Source organism: Ooceraea biroi, chromosome 11, assembly GCF_003672135.1.
Source record: "Ooceraea biroi isolate clonal line C1 chromosome 11, Obir_v5.4, whole genome shotgun sequence".
Classification (NCBI taxonomy): Eukaryota; Metazoa; Arthropoda; class Insecta; order Hymenoptera; family Formicidae; genus Ooceraea; species Ooceraea biroi.
The window spans coordinates 7,620,054-7,637,084 of NC_039516.1; the positions used below are offsets into that span (position 1 = coordinate 7,620,054).

At 45.1% G+C, this 17,031-nt stretch overlaps 3 protein-coding genes across 3 annotated transcripts; 1 reads left to right on the forward strand and 2 right to left on the reverse strand.

Annotated features, from left to right (window-relative positions):
- Positions 1 to 11,614: 11,614 nt before the first annotated feature.
- LOC113562889 (G kinase-anchoring protein 1-like) lies at positions 11,615 to 14,041 on the reverse strand. The gene is made up of 6 exons (XM_026973591.1): positions 13,561 to 14,041; positions 13,335 to 13,400; positions 12,920 to 13,151; positions 12,565 to 12,822; positions 12,323 to 12,477; positions 11,615 to 12,241 (listed from the first exon to the last, which is right to left on the reverse strand). Exons 1-6 carry the CDS (start codon positions 13,753 to 13,755, stop codon positions 12,209 to 12,211), a joined length of 939 nt encoding a protein of 312 aa, XP_026829392.1. The 5' UTR covers positions 13,756 to 14,041; the 3' UTR covers positions 11,615 to 12,208.
- A 148-nt stretch (positions 14,042 to 14,189) lies between these two features.
- Positions 14,190 to 15,089, forward strand: LOC113561389 (U6 snRNA-associated Sm-like protein LSm5). Its single transcript, XM_026973592.1, has 3 exons — positions 14,190 to 14,484; positions 14,575 to 14,771; positions 14,898 to 15,089. Exons 1-3 carry the CDS (start codon positions 14,439 to 14,441, stop codon positions 14,928 to 14,930), a joined length of 276 nt encoding a protein of 91 aa, XP_026829393.1. The 5' UTR covers positions 14,190 to 14,438; the 3' UTR covers positions 14,931 to 15,089.
- Positions 14,862 to 16,393, reverse strand: LOC113562959 (serine/threonine-protein kinase mos-like). Its single transcript, XM_026973822.1, is given in 5 exon segments — positions 14,862 to 15,375; positions 15,578 to 15,957; positions 16,037 to 16,101; positions 16,103 to 16,212; positions 16,304 to 16,393. Coding segments are annotated over 5 exon segments (948 nt in total). The 3' UTR covers positions 14,862 to 15,072.
- Between the last annotated feature and the right edge of the window lie 638 nt (positions 16,394 to 17,031).

Genomic DNA, 17,031 nt, shown 5'->3' on the forward strand with positions numbered 1-17,031 from the left:
ATGATACAGCCCAAAACATCAACGTTTAAGCGCCACAGGCTCGTCACAGAACATTACAACACGCGCGCAATTTGCGTAATACACCGACTGAGACGGGCCAAGGTGGCACCAATTTGCAACTTGACTCCGGTTCTGATTTCAGAGATTTCGCGTTCGTCCATATGCGTTTCCGAGGGATATCTTTGACATTACACGCGACGCTCAGATACGCCATTCGCGGCGAAGTTGTGTTCGACCACGAGACAACGCTCGAGAAACTTGGATGCGTTTTTTCCTCTCGTCGCCTATGCTTTTTGCCGACTTTACTGTAATGATAATATGTCAACAATTCACGAGACATGTCTTATTCTAATCGTACAGAAACCGTTGTTGACGGACTGCGCGATTAAAGTTGTGAGCATAGTTAGATTTTCATGAATGTGTTCATTAAACGGCAGGCAAACATGCATATAACAATACTGTAAAAGTTATTTGTATTAACTAACGTATTATTGCAAACACATGTAAACAAAGTGATATGCTATTACAGAAAATGTCTTAACATTTTTCTCCAGAATTTTATTCCAGAAACAATTTCGTCCCGGGAATAAAAGCAGAAATTATAAGAAAACTGAAAGAAATTGTCAAGCGATTTGAATCATCCGGACGATTCGCTTGCCGTGAGACTTACGAGGATGTGTGTTTCTTGGTTTTCGCTCTTCGGTTTTTGCGTCGATTGTTAGAACGTTTCGCTCCTCGAGTCAAATTCCACGTTTATTTTTTTTTTTTTTTTTTAGATGTTGTTTAAATATTTGTTTCTTGTATGTTGTTTGCACGATATACCTTGAAAGAGATGGAAAGCTCGAAGATCGAACGCCATAAATCCTACTCGGAACCGCTCACCTAAATGCCCTCGAAATGAACCAACAATTGTCAAGAGATACTGAAATTTAGCGCGCCGCTTTTCCTCAAGTCCCATCGTGTGATTCGTAGGTGTGAGAATATTTCATGTCTGTTATTATAATCGATCATTTTTGCCGTCTCATGTCTCGTATTACACGCTTCTTCCGCCAAATCTGGAGCAAACGATCTCGTGAGGGTAGTTTGTGAGTCCCATGGTCACCGTGTCCGCGTATTCCGGGCCTGTCGACAAGGTGCTGTGCTGGTTCTTACAACAGTTTAACTGGTGGTCCCAGAGGCGTCAACGCGAGGATCCGATAAAGAGTGAGAGTAGTACCAGCAGTTCACCTCACCATGTACCGATCTACCGACCCGACCGAGCCCTTTTCCGCATCAAAAGTGCCGAACAAATTTGACCTCCGGCCAACTTTGGCCATTCAATACCGTGCCATATCAGCTTCGTATGTTAATCTCGACTTCGCGAGTTTTGCGTAGATTCTGGTGATGGAGAGCTTTTGTCTCGATTACCTTGAACATTGCTCTGAATAGCCATCGGCGTTGCTCATGTTTTCCTCCTACTGGCTTACCTATGCTGCTCTCTTTCACCACGTTAATGGGGACTCGAGTCTTTTTTGCCGAGTCTTTTTCATGTCGTTGTTACGCCTTCCACTCTTGTCATTCACCATTCGTCGTATTATCGTGAGTGAGAAATTTATCGTTCTATTGTTTGATTTCCGACTATGTAAATTGACAAGGAGATGTGATTATCGCGGAATAAGTGAAGTAGATATTAAATAGCGACAAAAGTTCCTTCGATCGTTTCGTATATGATTGATTGTATTTATCTGCTGTCATCAGTCGAGGGAATAATGTTAGATTTGTAGTTTGATATCTATGCTTGTATTTTAAATTGACGTATGATTGTGCCATTGCAGCTCGTTCAGCCGAATCGTAGTGAGGCCTGCGATTATTCTGTCGATCCTTTTGTCTTCTCCGAGTCAGTAGTTTTTCCCGGGAAAATTTTCATTACTGCGTTCTTCAGTTCCCGAGCTGACTTAGTGCTTTGATATTCAATCGTTCGTTCGTGTGCGTGCCTTGTTCCTTGGATCGAAATTCTGAGCTGGTAATATCCCAGTCAGCTCCTGCTGTTCGATGGCGTGGTTCTAGAAATACCTCGGCGCGCAGCCAGACGCTCGGGATTTCTTGGAACTGACATATTTATTATAAACTTCCTTTGAGACTTGTAAGACCGACTCTTTCTTTCTCTCGTTCCGCCGGCTTCTTCTTTTCTACTGAGTTCTAAGTGTCGAGGAGAGTTTATTTGTTTCCCAATGGTATATTCTAGAATTAAACTTCCCGTGCGATATCTTCTTCCTTTTTAAGGATCACATTTTTATCACTGTTTTCTCTTTGACATGATAAGGAGATAGAAACTGTACTAGAAACAGATGCAATTGTGTGCGAGGAAGTCTAAATAAAAATTATGCCTGAAAATAATATTTAAGTAATTTATTAAAACTGATTACTAATATTGAATTAATAATTCTGCAGTTATAATATGCGGTGTTATCTGTAAGCTAAAAATTAGTTAGGTTACTGTTTTTTTTAGAATATATTTACTCCTTGAAAAGTGCCGTGTGAACGACCTCGATATTCTTACGTTACCATATACGCCATCTAAATTTATAGTTATCCTCAATAGTGCGCGTTCTCTCTACGATCTCGTTGTGTCGTGTCGACTCTTCCGATGAGCGGATTGGATAGTGGATCTCCCTGGTACCGTGTTCTTAATATTACTTCGTTACCGGTATGAATTCATTCGACGGATGAGTCAGATGGCATAACTCGACGGATAATAGTCATATTTACGAAAGCCACAAGAACGAAACGAGAGATTCGCTTTCTCTCAAATTTTGGAAGATTCTTGTGTGCTCGATACAAATCCGGCAAATACTTGGATATAATTAGGTAGTGCTATTTTCTAATAGAATTTTGACTAGTGAACAATTTTTTCTTTATATTGAGGACGTTCCTGTCTATTAAACGGAGTGTCAGGAATACGGGAAAGATACACGAGAGATATATGTTTTATTTTATTTTGTTTTTAAAATCTTTGTAATTATTTTTGGGATATCTGATTGCCTTCTCACGAGCGAGGCTATTTTATATCTTTGAATATAATGAGTTGCGCGTATCTTTTTATATCAATATACTTCTTACTATGATATCTGTCAGGTGAGTAGTCTGAATTACTATCGTTTTCTTTCAATGGATTACATAATTTGACATTTAATAGATTCTCATTAAACGTTCATTCTTTTTCTCACGTCGGTCTCATTCATTCAAAGTCAGTTAATTATTTTGTTCTCTAAGCGCATTGAGTATATTAATTTTTTCCTTTATGTAATAATCTATATTGCTGTTTGTCATGTGTTTTTGTATTTGATCGTCATTAGATGCCTAATCGACTAAATAGGACTCACACTCAAGGATTTTTAATCTTTCATACATATTCAAATTTGGATGTAGCGTAAATGAATAATCAACGAAGACGAGCGAGATATTATCTGGACTCTAAATTATTGATAATGATACAATGTGAGATAAGAAGAAAGAAAGACTGCATATAATAGATGGGCATAAATAAAAGTACCGATAGTATAACGATTTTCTAAATAAAGTCTCCCAACGTAGAAACTATTGAGAGTCCTGCAGACCCAATGTATTTTTTGAATGAATAAACTTTTTACGAATAAGAACTAGACTAATGAAAAGGCGGCAATGTGAGAGAAGAGAGAGAGAGAGAGGATGAGAGCAGTAGGTAGAGAACGCGGCGGCCGCCCCTCCGACTACGAAGGGATGCAAATAACTGGTGATAACAACAGATAGCTCTGCCGTACGGTACGCCTGCCTGGAGCCTCGTCGCGGCGTGTGGGTGACTATGATGATGGTAGTAGTCGCCGATGGTTTGGGTTTCGACGGAGGAAAGCGGGCGGGTGTAAGGGAACCAGGCGAAACGGGGGCAGCAGCGGGGGAGACGTGAAAGAGAGAGCGAGAGATAGGAAGAGAGCAGCGGTAGCAGTAGCAGCAGGAGAATCGGGCTTGAAGAGTAGGCCAGGGGGAGGGCTGAGGACAGGCAGGCATGCAGGCAGGCAGGCAGGCAGGAATCGTAGAGCCATGGAAGAGAAGAGGTAAAGCGACGCGGTGGCGGCGTCGAGGAGGGTGAGGAGGGGATGACAACAGAGACCGGATGGAAGGCAGAGTGGATGGAAGAGTAGTCCCTCCCGCCGTCTCTGTCCGCCTGTCGTTCCGATCGTGCCTGTCTCTCCTTTTCCGCCTAACCGTATCCGAGTCCGAGGGGTAGAAGGGTGCGAATTGGTATGACGAGGAGGGTGAGTCGTCACGAGAGGGAAAGAGAAATCGAGAGAGAAAGAGTGAAACAGAGAGAGAAGAAGAGAGGAGACAACAGTAGGATACGGGGGTGGTCGGAGTCGTGGGCTCGACAAGGGCGAGGCGGAGGGTATTGGGGAACGTCACTCGCTGTCGCATCGAGCGCGAGCGATGAGTGGCGCGCGCTCGCTCGTCTTTTGTTTGCGATACGATGCGACTGCCAGCCTGGTGACAGCGACGACGTGGTGCGGCGTCGGGGGATGGCACGGGGCGGTTTAGCGTGGTCCGGGGGCGGCAGCGAGGCGAGAGGGACGCGCGCGCGCGCTGTCGGACGGCGGGGATGAGGATGTAGCGGAGGCGCCCCGCGGGGGTAGAAAGTGGGTGGATGGAACGAGCCTGGGTGCCGGGTGAGAATCATAGAGCTACGCTACACTTAACGCGACCCACGCGCGCACATTCAAAACCGGCATGCACACGCACACGCACACGCACACGCACACCCGCGCGCGGGGGCGTAAGCCTTCTCCGGCCCCCATCGCGCGTTTCCCATATTGGGTCCTTGTTGTCGGCAGGTTGCCGGATACGCATCCCGCGGATCCGCTTTGCATCACCCATCTCCACTCTCCGCGTGAGAGATGCGATAAGCTCGAAGCCGGCTGTTCGACGCGATCCTTAAGAATCAGGACGCGTGCGACTGCGTTTATGGGGGTGGCATCAGCGGGCTGTTCTGGCTGCGGGCTTTCTTACGTTTCTCCGCGTATCGAATGGTCGCGTCGAATGGACTGGTTGATAAACTGGTTGATGGACTGATAAGTCCACAAGCGGAATATTCGTCGGACCTTTGGAATCTGTTCATTTAGAAATCGACGATAAGGGGTTCTTATCGCAGCGTGCAACGAAGAAACACGGATAAATAAATTCCCGCATAAATTTATCAGTTAAATGGGACGCGTTGTGGAATAAGCGGTGGCCTTATCGTTGCACGTGTGCCGTTTAATGTTATTGATAAATTGATAAATGCTATTGCGCGTGAGACAGAAGTGACATTTCGACGTGGCGATATTTTAACATTTATGTATATACATGTATTATTGTTCTAGAAGACTGTACTTTCGAAAATGTCAACTGAATCAGATTTGCAAACAGCGATCCCGTCTCGTATCGGATTCCAAAAAGAGTGCATTAAAACGCGATCTGATACTGGCTATTAATAAACGAAAATGATGATTCAAAGGGTAACTTTTTTAAGAATTCGCCGCAAAGGCGTGTGCTTTATTGACGAAACGTTAATGCGATAATCCGGCAATCGTGATGGGCTTTCAGGATCTTCGGCGACCCAACGAGCACAGGCGACATCGTGGAAACGGCAGGGCTTTATCGCGACGAGCTTTCGAGAGTGCGAAGGGTTCGCGGCGGCATGCATGCACCCGCACTCTCGGGCGCGCGACTAAAGTTTTAAAGTGCATCGTGCCAGAGAATTTTTTTGCAGAGATAAAGTGCGAACCCTGAATGTGACGCACATCGCGCCTAATATCATCCGTGAAACATTCAATATGCGTATGTGTGTGTGGTGTTCTAATAAGAATTGCAATCGCAATATAAATCGTGGTTCGTCCGCGAATTTGATGGAGAAACCTTGTCGAGAGAAGATTTATCTGTCTTTGGGGTGGCGCGTGTATCTGATAGTACATTGACATTTTCTCCGCTGAGGAAAAAAAGGGTTCGCGGCGGAATGTGCGGCGGGAAGATAGAATATCGCGTATGAAATAACAGTCGCGGCCGCTGAAAGGAGGCGAAGTAAGTTCGAGATGACAGAGTGGGTCACAGAGGATAACTCGGTCTCGACCGGAGCTGCTTTGACACGAATACGTTTACGCGGTCCTGCGTGCCATCTCAGGATATCATGCCGCGAAAACCGCTACCGGTGTCTCTTATCACGTATGTGGATCTGCTTGATCCCCCGCCGACCTTTGGAATTTCTTCTCCTTCTTCATGGAGTAACGATTACTTTTAGCATCCGAAAAGTGGAAGGGCAATAACGGAATGAAGCGAAGAGTGATCATTAGAGCTGCTAGCGTACGTAAATTTGACAAAAAAGAAGAGAAAGATTTTATTTGATACTCGTAACGTGAAAGATGTATCGAAATGCGGAAATTACGGAATACGTATACGTTACACCGCCGAATATTATATTGCATTATATTTATTCGTAACGATCTCTAGTTCGCCATCAAGAATTAATTGGACGCCGGATTAATAAATTTCACGGCGCGGCGCGATGATGTTGCGGGGCCCGCCGATAGCGACTTCCGGCTGACACGATGACGAGCATAACTCAAAGGACGCAATTTAATGCGGGACAATAAATGTGGCCCCTACCTCCTCTCTGCCCTCGACTGCTGCTTCCCGGACGGTAAGTTATCCCCGAAGTTTCCGAACTTGGTCGCGCAAACAACTTTAATTAAATATCTACCATCGCGGTGTACGACCGTGTGCGGGGCGCGCGCGCCGCGTAGCTGTGTGTGCACGTGCATTTGTATGCGAGAAGGGGGCAAATTCGCGGACCGGTGATGTAATTCCCGTTTGATTGTCTTTTCGGGGACTGCGCACCGCCGCTGCCGCGCGACGAATATATAAACGAAAATGAATAATGGAAAGCACACGCGTTAATCGTACCATATCAACGTGGCGGCGAGGGTGAGGGGTGAAGAGGAGGAGCAGGAATTTGTGCTCTGTATACCATTTTCTAATTGTGTCCGTCGTTACACGCATCGGCCCCTGTTAATTACAATCTCGGCGAATTCGGGCACTCGCAGATCGCGCGTCCGGTGCAACGCGTCTGCACGCACCCCCTGCGCCACCCGCAGAAAGATCCGCATTACCAGAGCGTGGTTTCTAATTACGTCCGCCGAATTTCGATACGATAACCGCGAACGGTCGAGCTGAAATTAAATTCCTCCCGCGTGACATTCGGACGAAAATTAATTAAACACGTAGAAGATATCCTCATTCTCTCCCTCTTCTTTCTCTGTTTGATCATTTTCGCGAACAGTAAAATAACTGTATTTATCGATTCTTTCGAATTAACAAGGCTGACAATTCAAAAGCACCGTCCAGTCTTGTCTCCTTGAAACTCGTTTTTCAGCTAACACGAGCACCCTCTTGCCTCGCAGGTGATCCCGAGATCTGAAATCACGCCTGTGTCTCTCTTCCTCCCTCCCTCCCGTTTTTCGAATGGGAGGAAAGATTCGTTCGGGGCGTACGATCGTGTGTTCGTACGGAAGCCCGGATCAATTACATAATGGTGCGGTTGAAACGGGCGCTCTCCAACTGCGAACCGGCCCCTTCCGTCCCCCGGAGGTGACGGGGAGACACGGGGTGTACTCCCCATCCTGCCCCCCGGGCGACGAGGCACGCGGTCGGCCCCCTTTCGTAAAATGACTATAGAACAAAGGGTTGAGCCTCTTCTCTGCGGGCTCGCAGATTATTATGCTCTTTGACGATCCCTCTGTCTGTCAACGCTAACGCCACGGCGGAATCGATACTTCTAAAACTTTAATCGTTTCGCGTGCGCGTACATCGGCGGATGTACGTACGTACGTACGTATGGACGAACGGACGGACGGACAGATGGACAGAGGGATGCTGTGTGCTGCACCTCGCCCCACGTCTCGTCGCGTAAAAATATCCCCCGTACTCGGATTCTGCCGCGCGGTAATCGAAGCCGCGACCGCGATTCCGACGACGGGGGTGTAACTTTTCGCGCGTTTTCATCCCCTTTTGCCTTATCTGTCGATGCACCAGTTGTAACGAGACGAAAAGCCTCAAGGCAGGTATTTCTTCTTCTTCTTCTTCTTCTCTCGGGAACAGCATCGCGAATACTTTGAGTGACGCACGTCACCTGCCGTCGTCGTCGACTATCTGCGCTCCCTTTTACGTAACACGACTGGCGACGCGCGATTAAATTTTCCGTCAGCACGCGATCGACGGATCGAGGCTTATGATAATAAGGTGTCACGCGGTGGAACGCGCGAGGTGCATCTTGCGGGAGATATCTTGTCCCGGGCGACAATTTGCCGAGCGGTGCGTTGAATATGGATGCGGCTTGATCGTCTGATACATTGTGCGAGATCTACTTGATCTTAGCGATATAATCTGACTCGTGACATATTAGGTATTCAGAGGTCTAGCATTCGTACCGGCACAGATTACAAATGGTCGAAACCTGTGTACGGAACGTATTCAAGCATGCTTCATTGGGATCTTTATGGGAAAAGGAGCTTTAAACTTGTCGAGAATAAAAAGAAATGTAGAGGAATGTCTTGAAAAGCGAGAGAACAAGCTTACGAATAATTTCTTCGGACTTCAGAAATACAATCAATCCCTGATTCCCTGCTGACGATATCCCTGCTCGCTTCGAAATCGTCTTGAATCGATATTGTTTCAGAATAGAGGTCATCTTTTTATTAACTTACTATAAAGTTTTCTTAATTTAATAACAAGACATAAATGCCTTCTCGAAATAATGGCGTCTGGATTTACTATATATTATATATTCGCCACACCGTATCTCTAAATTGCATCTGCAACCACCCCCGGTCCCGCCTTTATTCTCGATGAGCCGCTTTTGCAAAACAGATGCGGGATCAGACGTCACCGCTATAATCTCCGAGTATCTTGGCGTTCTCGATTGTATCGAATTATACGCAAGCAGACGCCGCCTGACAATTTATCTTCCCGCGGATATTATTTCGATCGGATGAATGGCGGGCGGAGGATCGGATCGTCGGTCGCGACCGTCTCGCGCGATCTCATTATCCTGCGGAAAGCTCCTTTCCGCCATCGGCAAGGATCCCCTTCGCGACACAGAAATACTTTCCTCGTTAGTCTTAATTTCGTCGCCTGGCGATGTAGATATATATATATACATCTGCAGGGACGATACACTTCGCGCGCGCACTGGCACATCCCCGGCGGAGACGTTAATGACACCGCGGATACAGGGGATGAATAACGTCATGACAACGAGAGTCCTTCCGGCGTCACCGCGGTCCCTTAATTTTCCTGCCTAATGTTCGAATTAATTTTCCGCTCGTCCTTTCCCTCGCGCCTCGTTCCCTCCCGCGACGTATCCCTCTAATGCGTATCCGATAAGTAACGTCATAAACGTCTCTGGGATTGTCTTCCTCAATGCATCATGCAGTTGCGACTGCGGCGCGGTTCCCTGTAAAACCGACAAAACCGTGCTGATCACAGAAAAATATCACACTCGCGAATTACTGGTGGATGAATTTAAAGGCGAGGCAGGCAACCGCAACCGCGTATCGCCGCATCGTCGTCGTCGGCGCGCAAAAGGAAATGCAGCCAGCTGAAATCCCCGGCTTTTTGACAAACGTGTTTTTGAAAAGGGGATATCGCATTTCGCTACGCATATATATATATATATATATAATATGTATGTATAATATATATATGTATATATAGCGAGTAGTAGTGCTGCGGTACTCTTGGCCCAAGCAAAATCTCAGCCCGCAGAAATGACAATAGACTGTCAGATAATGAATCCCCACTGTCACCCCCGGTACCGCCGCGCGTCCTAAAACCCTCAATCTACCGTGTTCCCTTTCGACGTCTCGCTCTCACTCTATCTATCTTTCTCACCCTCCTCCACCCCTCCCTCCCACGCTCATTTCTCTCTTTCTCTCTCCCCGTAGCGATGGACTCGAGAAAGTCGCGTTTTATCCGAAAGAACAACTTTCTGCGTTCGCGGAAGCAAAAGCACAATCCAAGGGCCATTGTGGGGAGTTGCTTCTGCAGTAATTAATTCATTACCATGAGAACGAAAAGATCAAAATAATTGACTGCTATACTAATTTTTATCGTACTTGAGAGAGTACACTTCACATAATGATAAATCAGTAGCATCCAATGATAAAGAGATACTTCAAACATTGTTCATTAAAGACAGAATATTTCATGAAGAAACATGCAAATGATGTTCACATGATCGCGCTTGGTCTGGAATTTATTTGTCGTTCAAATGTACTGGCGACTGCAAGCTGTTCAAATTAAGCGGCACGGCAGTTAGATCTATCGCTGAGCGCGCCCCTTCTTGTACTTTCCACCCTCTGCTCTCGCGTAGCAAACAGGACTATGACCGAGTAGGCGAGGCGTCCACTTAGCGCTAATGCCCCTTTTATTGGTCAAGATCTCAGTCAGAAGATGAGTAGAGGCCTGCCCGGGTCGGTCTCCACATATCGGCCTCCCGCTGAAATTAACCCGTGATATTAATCGCCAGCTCTTCGACGTGATTATTCGCGATTTTCGCGATTGACCCAGTAAGCCGCCTCATCGACAAAATTGCAAAACTTGGCGTCGAGAACGCCGAAGCCCACCCTCATTATTTCGGCAGCGAGACTGAATCGAACGTCTAATTGATGTCTCGTGAATTATCGTGAATCCCTTAATTTCGTACGCATGCGATCGTGTAATTTCATCCGCTCGGAGATAAGATAATCCCTTTTTTTTAGCACAAGATATAATTCATATTTAAAGGCAGCGCGGATACGCGGATCCTCTTTTTTCCAATGCGTTACCGCGGAACGGATGGAGTAAAGCCGTAGAAAAAAGGCAAAAAAGGTAGGAAAGAATCGGAACGTGAGGTGTAACGTATCGAACTGCATGTTGAAGTCGCCCGGAGCGAGCCCGAAAAAAATTCACATGGAATAACTCGAGGCAGAAAAAGTGGACAAAAAAATTTCCATAAAAATGCGCACCCGCACGTATAATCCGGATGAAGCTTAGTATCGTGCGAATGGACGTAGCGCCCAATGGAATGGTTGAAAGGACTGGAAATTGGCGGATGGAGATGACGATCGCGGAGCGACGACAAAGTCGCATGAATTTGGAAATCACGGTATTAACTTCGAATCATATTACGCTCATTAATAAAGATCGCGGCTTGCGTACGCTACGCGCAAAAATTCTTTTTATGACTTGCGCGATGCCTCATAAGTTTAATTTTACGTACTGCAAAATATATTCCAGTAATATGATAATATGTATATGGTTTATAAATGTATGTAGAAATCTGAAAAAAAAAAAAAAACAAATTAGAGAAATTACAATAAAATAGATAATTCTGGATCTTTATCTCTCGTGTGCGTATACGTATACATACAATTTGATAGTAAAATATAATAGTAATAATCATTAAAAGATGCGAACGTTTTTTTGGTTATTGAATTATGTTACATGTAAATGTAAAAAAGCACGTTGATGTAATCATGCAATAATTACATAAAAATATAAAGTGGGGAATAAATAGGTAATAAATGATAAACAGTATTGTGTAGAATGTTTATTACAAAATATTTCAAATAATATTTATATGTATATATATATATTTTTTTATATTCGCACGGATGTGTGTACGCAGTTTTTGGAAGGAGATGAAATACATCGTGAAACTCTTATCCTCTTATAGAAAGAGCCTTCAACCAATATAGTTTTGTCGGGAATTGTTTTACTACTGCCGAATAATAAAAAAATATGCGACTTCTCTTAAAAAAGAAATTAGGACAATATAAAGCGCACTTTGCAGTCTTTCGAAATGGGAACAGAAGTGGGAAGCTACCAACGCGCGTAGGCTTCAATCTTACTTTCACGGTACGCATTCGTAGAATAGCTAAGCTAATAAAAACTCTCTCGTGTACCACGTATCTTAAACTTATGCTTCATAAGCAGATACAAAATATGTTGTAGAGATTGTGACGATTTCTTAGAGACTGACACGATTTCCTCTCGCGAAACGTAACGTCTAGCGTACTATAAACATAATGCACTATTCTTCTCTTCGAAAAAAAAACCACTACTTAATCAGTACGTATCAATTAAAACTAGTGGATCACAATGGTACGGCTTTTCGCGTAAGAGCGAATTAGGCATTTTCGCTGGCCGGCCTCTTCTTGTTCTGAAAAATGGATAGCATACAGTGAGTGAAGAACTCACTGTACTTGATGAGAAATCGATAAAATTTCATATCGATTCTTACAGTCTGTTTGGACGTCTTCACATCTGTGCTGGATGTACGCGTTTTGGACCTCTCTTGCTCCAATTGGGCGTGCAACGAGGTTACCTCGGACGTCAGTTCATCCCGTATCTCTTGTAGCTTCGCTACTTCGGCTAGCACCGACGCTTTGTCTTTCACTGGAAAAAACAATTGCGCATCATCAGTCCGTGCACGATGTTCGAGGACGATCGAGTTGACGTGTCCTGAAGAAACGCGATACTAACTCTCGCCGTGCGACAATATTTGATAGAGCTTTTTATTTCTCTCCTTAACCTGCGCCAACTCCTCCTTCAGCCCGTGCACCTCGGATTTCAGCTGGCCAATAGTCTCGTCGCGTTTCTCGATCTCCACTCTCAGCTGCACGGACGTTATGTCGTTGTCGATCTTATTTATTCTGGCCTTTAGCATATCCTTCTCCTTCCCTTTTGTTATTTCCTCCTTCGTTTCCTTCTCCACCCTGTTGAAGAATTCAGCATCTACGTCTGCAAGAATCGGCAAATATATCGGTTATCGGAATCTGCTCTCATGCTTCGAAGGTGATTTTCCTACGGATTTCCCAGTAATTTAGGTAGATCGTACCTTTCGCTTTATTGTCTACAAGTTCATTTGGTATTACCACTGCTGGTGCTGTGCTCACTCCCATGCTATTGAACTCCTCCAGAGACATAGTTGCCTTCTTCGACTTCTTACCAGATTTTTTGTGCTCCTGTTCCTTCTCTGTCTTTGCTGCACTCACCAGCTGCTCTTCATATGCCAGTTTCGACAGCAGAATGGCTTGGTGCATTTCCTGTTCGAATGTCTCCTCGACGGCCTTAAAGGAAGAGATTACAGTTGGAGAATATTACAGATCACGTAATTCATTAATAAAAAAGACAAAAAATATTTAAAAAAAAAGAGGTATAAAAATTTAATTAAAATACCATAAATCTCTAACAGAGTTAAGGACACTGGACAAGCAAGTCTCATAGAGTTTCGTCAAAAATTCATATTTTACCATCGTGTCTTTTTGCTTCCACTGCTCCCACTGCTGATCATCATTGTTCGTTTTCTTTTTCTTTCCCTAAAATAAAAAATGATAGGCGGATGACAGATATTCCTTATAATTGGGAAAAATAGTTTTCGAAACACCCGGTTTATCCGCCGCGTCGCAGCATCCGCGATTAAAATTTCGCCGGCTAATCAACAACAAAACCGCAACAATGGACGCGTAGAGCCCGTACTTTATTCTGCTTTTTCTTGTTGGACTGCTGTTGTTGCTGCTGTTGTTGCTGCTGCTGTTGCTGCTTCGGCTTATCGTTCTTGTTCTTCGCGTTGTTCGTCTTGCTCGTTGTCGCGTTCTTCTGCGTCTTCTTCGGCTTGTAATCGTCGTCCTCGATGCTGAGGACAGCGAAACGTGATGGTACGGCGGTCGCCATTTTCCCCGTCTGACAGTGAACGAGGACGCACGTCGAGGTTGACGCCGGACGGTGAACCGGGCACTTCCGGTGTCAGATTAGAGGCACCGCGGATGATTGGCAACGGGAATCCTGGCGTCCGGGACGAATTCGTCGATACGCGAAACGGCAGTGGATCGGCAAAGCCGGAGGGTCGGAGTCGCGTCGAGAAAAATTGAACGACGCTGTTGAACGAGACGATGATGACGGCTATGTATGTGTATTGTACATACATACACCGTATGTATCCGGCATATACCGGAAGCGGACTGCAGCGCCAGCGCCGTGCCGTGGCGGCTAATGGTGTCACATCGCCCGGCGACACGGGATGACCAACTGCAGAGTAATAAAAAAATCTACCGGCATTTTAATTAATTAATTAACTACACGCTGCACAATGACAATAATTCAAGCACGATCGATTGAGGTCTCTTGCTGCGAGGTTATCTGCCACTGTTGGCTATATTCGGAGTATACGATGCTCGAGCGATTGGCTTCAGGAAGGCAAATCTGATTGGCGGAAGCACGCACCAATCACGAAGAATTGTCATTCAACAGTTGGGTTGTTGAAGCCGAACCGGTTGCGTGTATGATTGAGTACGAGCGTAACGAGAGAATTGGTTATATTTTCGCGAATTTGTGATCGTTTTGAAGTACAGATCACCATGACTACCTCGGTCAGCACGAATCCGTCTACGTTGTTACCACTAGGTAAACTAATCACTCGCAGTTTCGTGAGATTCGCGTTTCTAACCTCAACCTGAGGCTCAAAAGATGCTTTAATTCAATGATCGCTTGCAGAATTGGTCGACAAGTGCATCGGTTCGCGGATACACATTATTATGAAGAATGACAAGGAGATTGTGGGTACCCTGCAAGGTTTCGACGATTTCGTGAACATGTTGCTGGAGGACGTGACCGAGAGCGAAGCTACTCCAGAGGGTCGCAGAGTCACGAAGCTGGATCAGATTCTCCTGAACGGCAGCAACATCACCATGGTAATTACCAGTATCACGATCTCGAGATACATGAGATTCCTGATAGAAGTTCCTGTAGTTTCTGGCATGGCCAAAGAAGTGCAAGACGCGCAGATTTCTCTGATTTATTGATTTATCACGTTACAGCTGGTACCTGGTGGCGAGATGCCAGACTCATAATACTGAGTTGAATCTCCAAGCAGCAGATTTATCCTGCATTCTCGCGCGATTGTGTGGATAAGGCATGAACTGATAATCTAGCTACCTATCGCAAGTAAGAACCTTCGTGTACGCTTAAGCTTAACTTTTAGGTAAATAAATATTAACGATCGATTAAAAGATTGAGTCTACTGATTATTTCGCTCAGCGAGGGCCTGTCTGCGATGTTCTGCGACCACGTCGCTCTGAACAACTCCCTGTACCTGCCATCAAACTCGTCGTCGAGATCATCTTTGGGGCGTGTGCCTTTCGCGGAGAGGTATATGATGGTATGGATGTGCAATCCATGGAAGGGTACTTCCCGAGACAGCATTTGCCAGGCTACGATTCCTAGCGAATAAATGTCGGCGGCGAAAGTTGGCGCGTCTCCTCTGAGCACCTCCGGTGCCGCGTAACCTGGCGTACCCTGATGGAGAAGTGCACGTTTGAATGAAAATAAAGATCCTGCTTCATTACGTACATTTTCATGAGTATGTAGAAAACCATTTTGTACTCTACTACACATATGTTTATCGAAATATTTAACAGATTTCGAAAGTTTGATTTAAAATGGTTAAGTTAAAAAAATACGGCATTTCAAAGAAAGATTTAGCGAGTTGCTTACGCACTTGCGGCTTGACCGAAACGTGCGGCTCGTCGATCAGCATAGAGCTACCGAAATCTGTGAGTTTGGCCCGACCATTCGCGGTCATTAGAATATTCGTTGCCTTGACGTCCGCGTGTATCACGCCCGAATTGTGGCAGAATTGGAGCGCGCAGGCGATGTCGCTCCAGACGGAAACGCGACCGTCCCTCGGCAGCGCCGATTCCTGCAGCCGGTCCTGTAACGACGTGCCGCACAGTTCCATCGTTATCAGCGACAAGCTGCTGCCTTCCTCTATATTTAATATTCTCACGATGTTGGCGTGCCGTAGAGCAGCCGCGTGCCTCTCCGCGTTCACTACTTCGTTCTGTTTGCGTTGTATCACTTTGGCTGCTACCTGGTTTCCTGAGGAGTGATGAATGACAGTTTTTCGCGAGATTGATAAATTAATCTAAGATTATGATGCATCTCGTAGAGTAAATACCTTTGTAAAGCGCCTTGTAGACGGTACCGGAGGCACCTGTTCTAGCACGGGACGATGTTTCCTCGCAATCCGTCTTTCAGTATCCTCATTCGATTAGGAGTATCGATATTGAACGGTGACAATAATTTCTCATTTTTCACCTGTCTGTCGCTTGAGTTTTCGGACTCGAAAGTGCTCTACGGAATTGCCGGAATTCACTTATAATCTCTGGTTGAACAATAAAGAGCTTATCCTTACGAGATCTCATCCTCACCTGACGTTCAATACATTTTCGAGTGGCCGCGGTGACAAATGCTTAGCGTGGGCATCAACCTTCGCGGTGAAGCCATTTATCTGATCGTTGTAATCGATTGCCATAACAATCCTTACATGCTACTAGTGAAAACGTAGATGTTTTAGCACCATTTCCACAGGAAATTCCCATGAATTTCCATTATCCAAATTACCATTTACCCATTATCATTCTATCATGTCTACAGGAAGACAGAGTTCCATTACGATTCCGTTCACTGTGTACAAATACAGCAAAGGACGGTAGGTGAACACTTCTTACGCGTGGGCTATTTATCCGGGCATTATACGGGTGTCCGAAAATAATTTTCGACCTACGACATTTGTCTGCTTCGATATGTGTCGCAATGCGAGGTGACGATGGAACGGGATAAATGTGAAAAATAACAGGAGGAAGTAAAATAACTTTTATTTTTTTTCGGTCGCTAATTTAAGGCGTAAATTAGCTACTGAGAGCCTATTCCTAATTATTACTTCTCTTTTAATACTGTACGTTCACTAGATTATTTACAATCATTCTCTATCGCTCCGTAACAATTCACTTCGATAATCTTTTGTTACAACGTAATATCAATGAATAGTGACGCATGTGGGTGTATCTGTGTGTTGCGTGTGTCTGTGTGTGTCTGTCTGTACATGTGTTGATAATATTCTACGGATCGGTTAAACGTCGCTAAAATCTGCGTTACAAACTCGTTACTAAC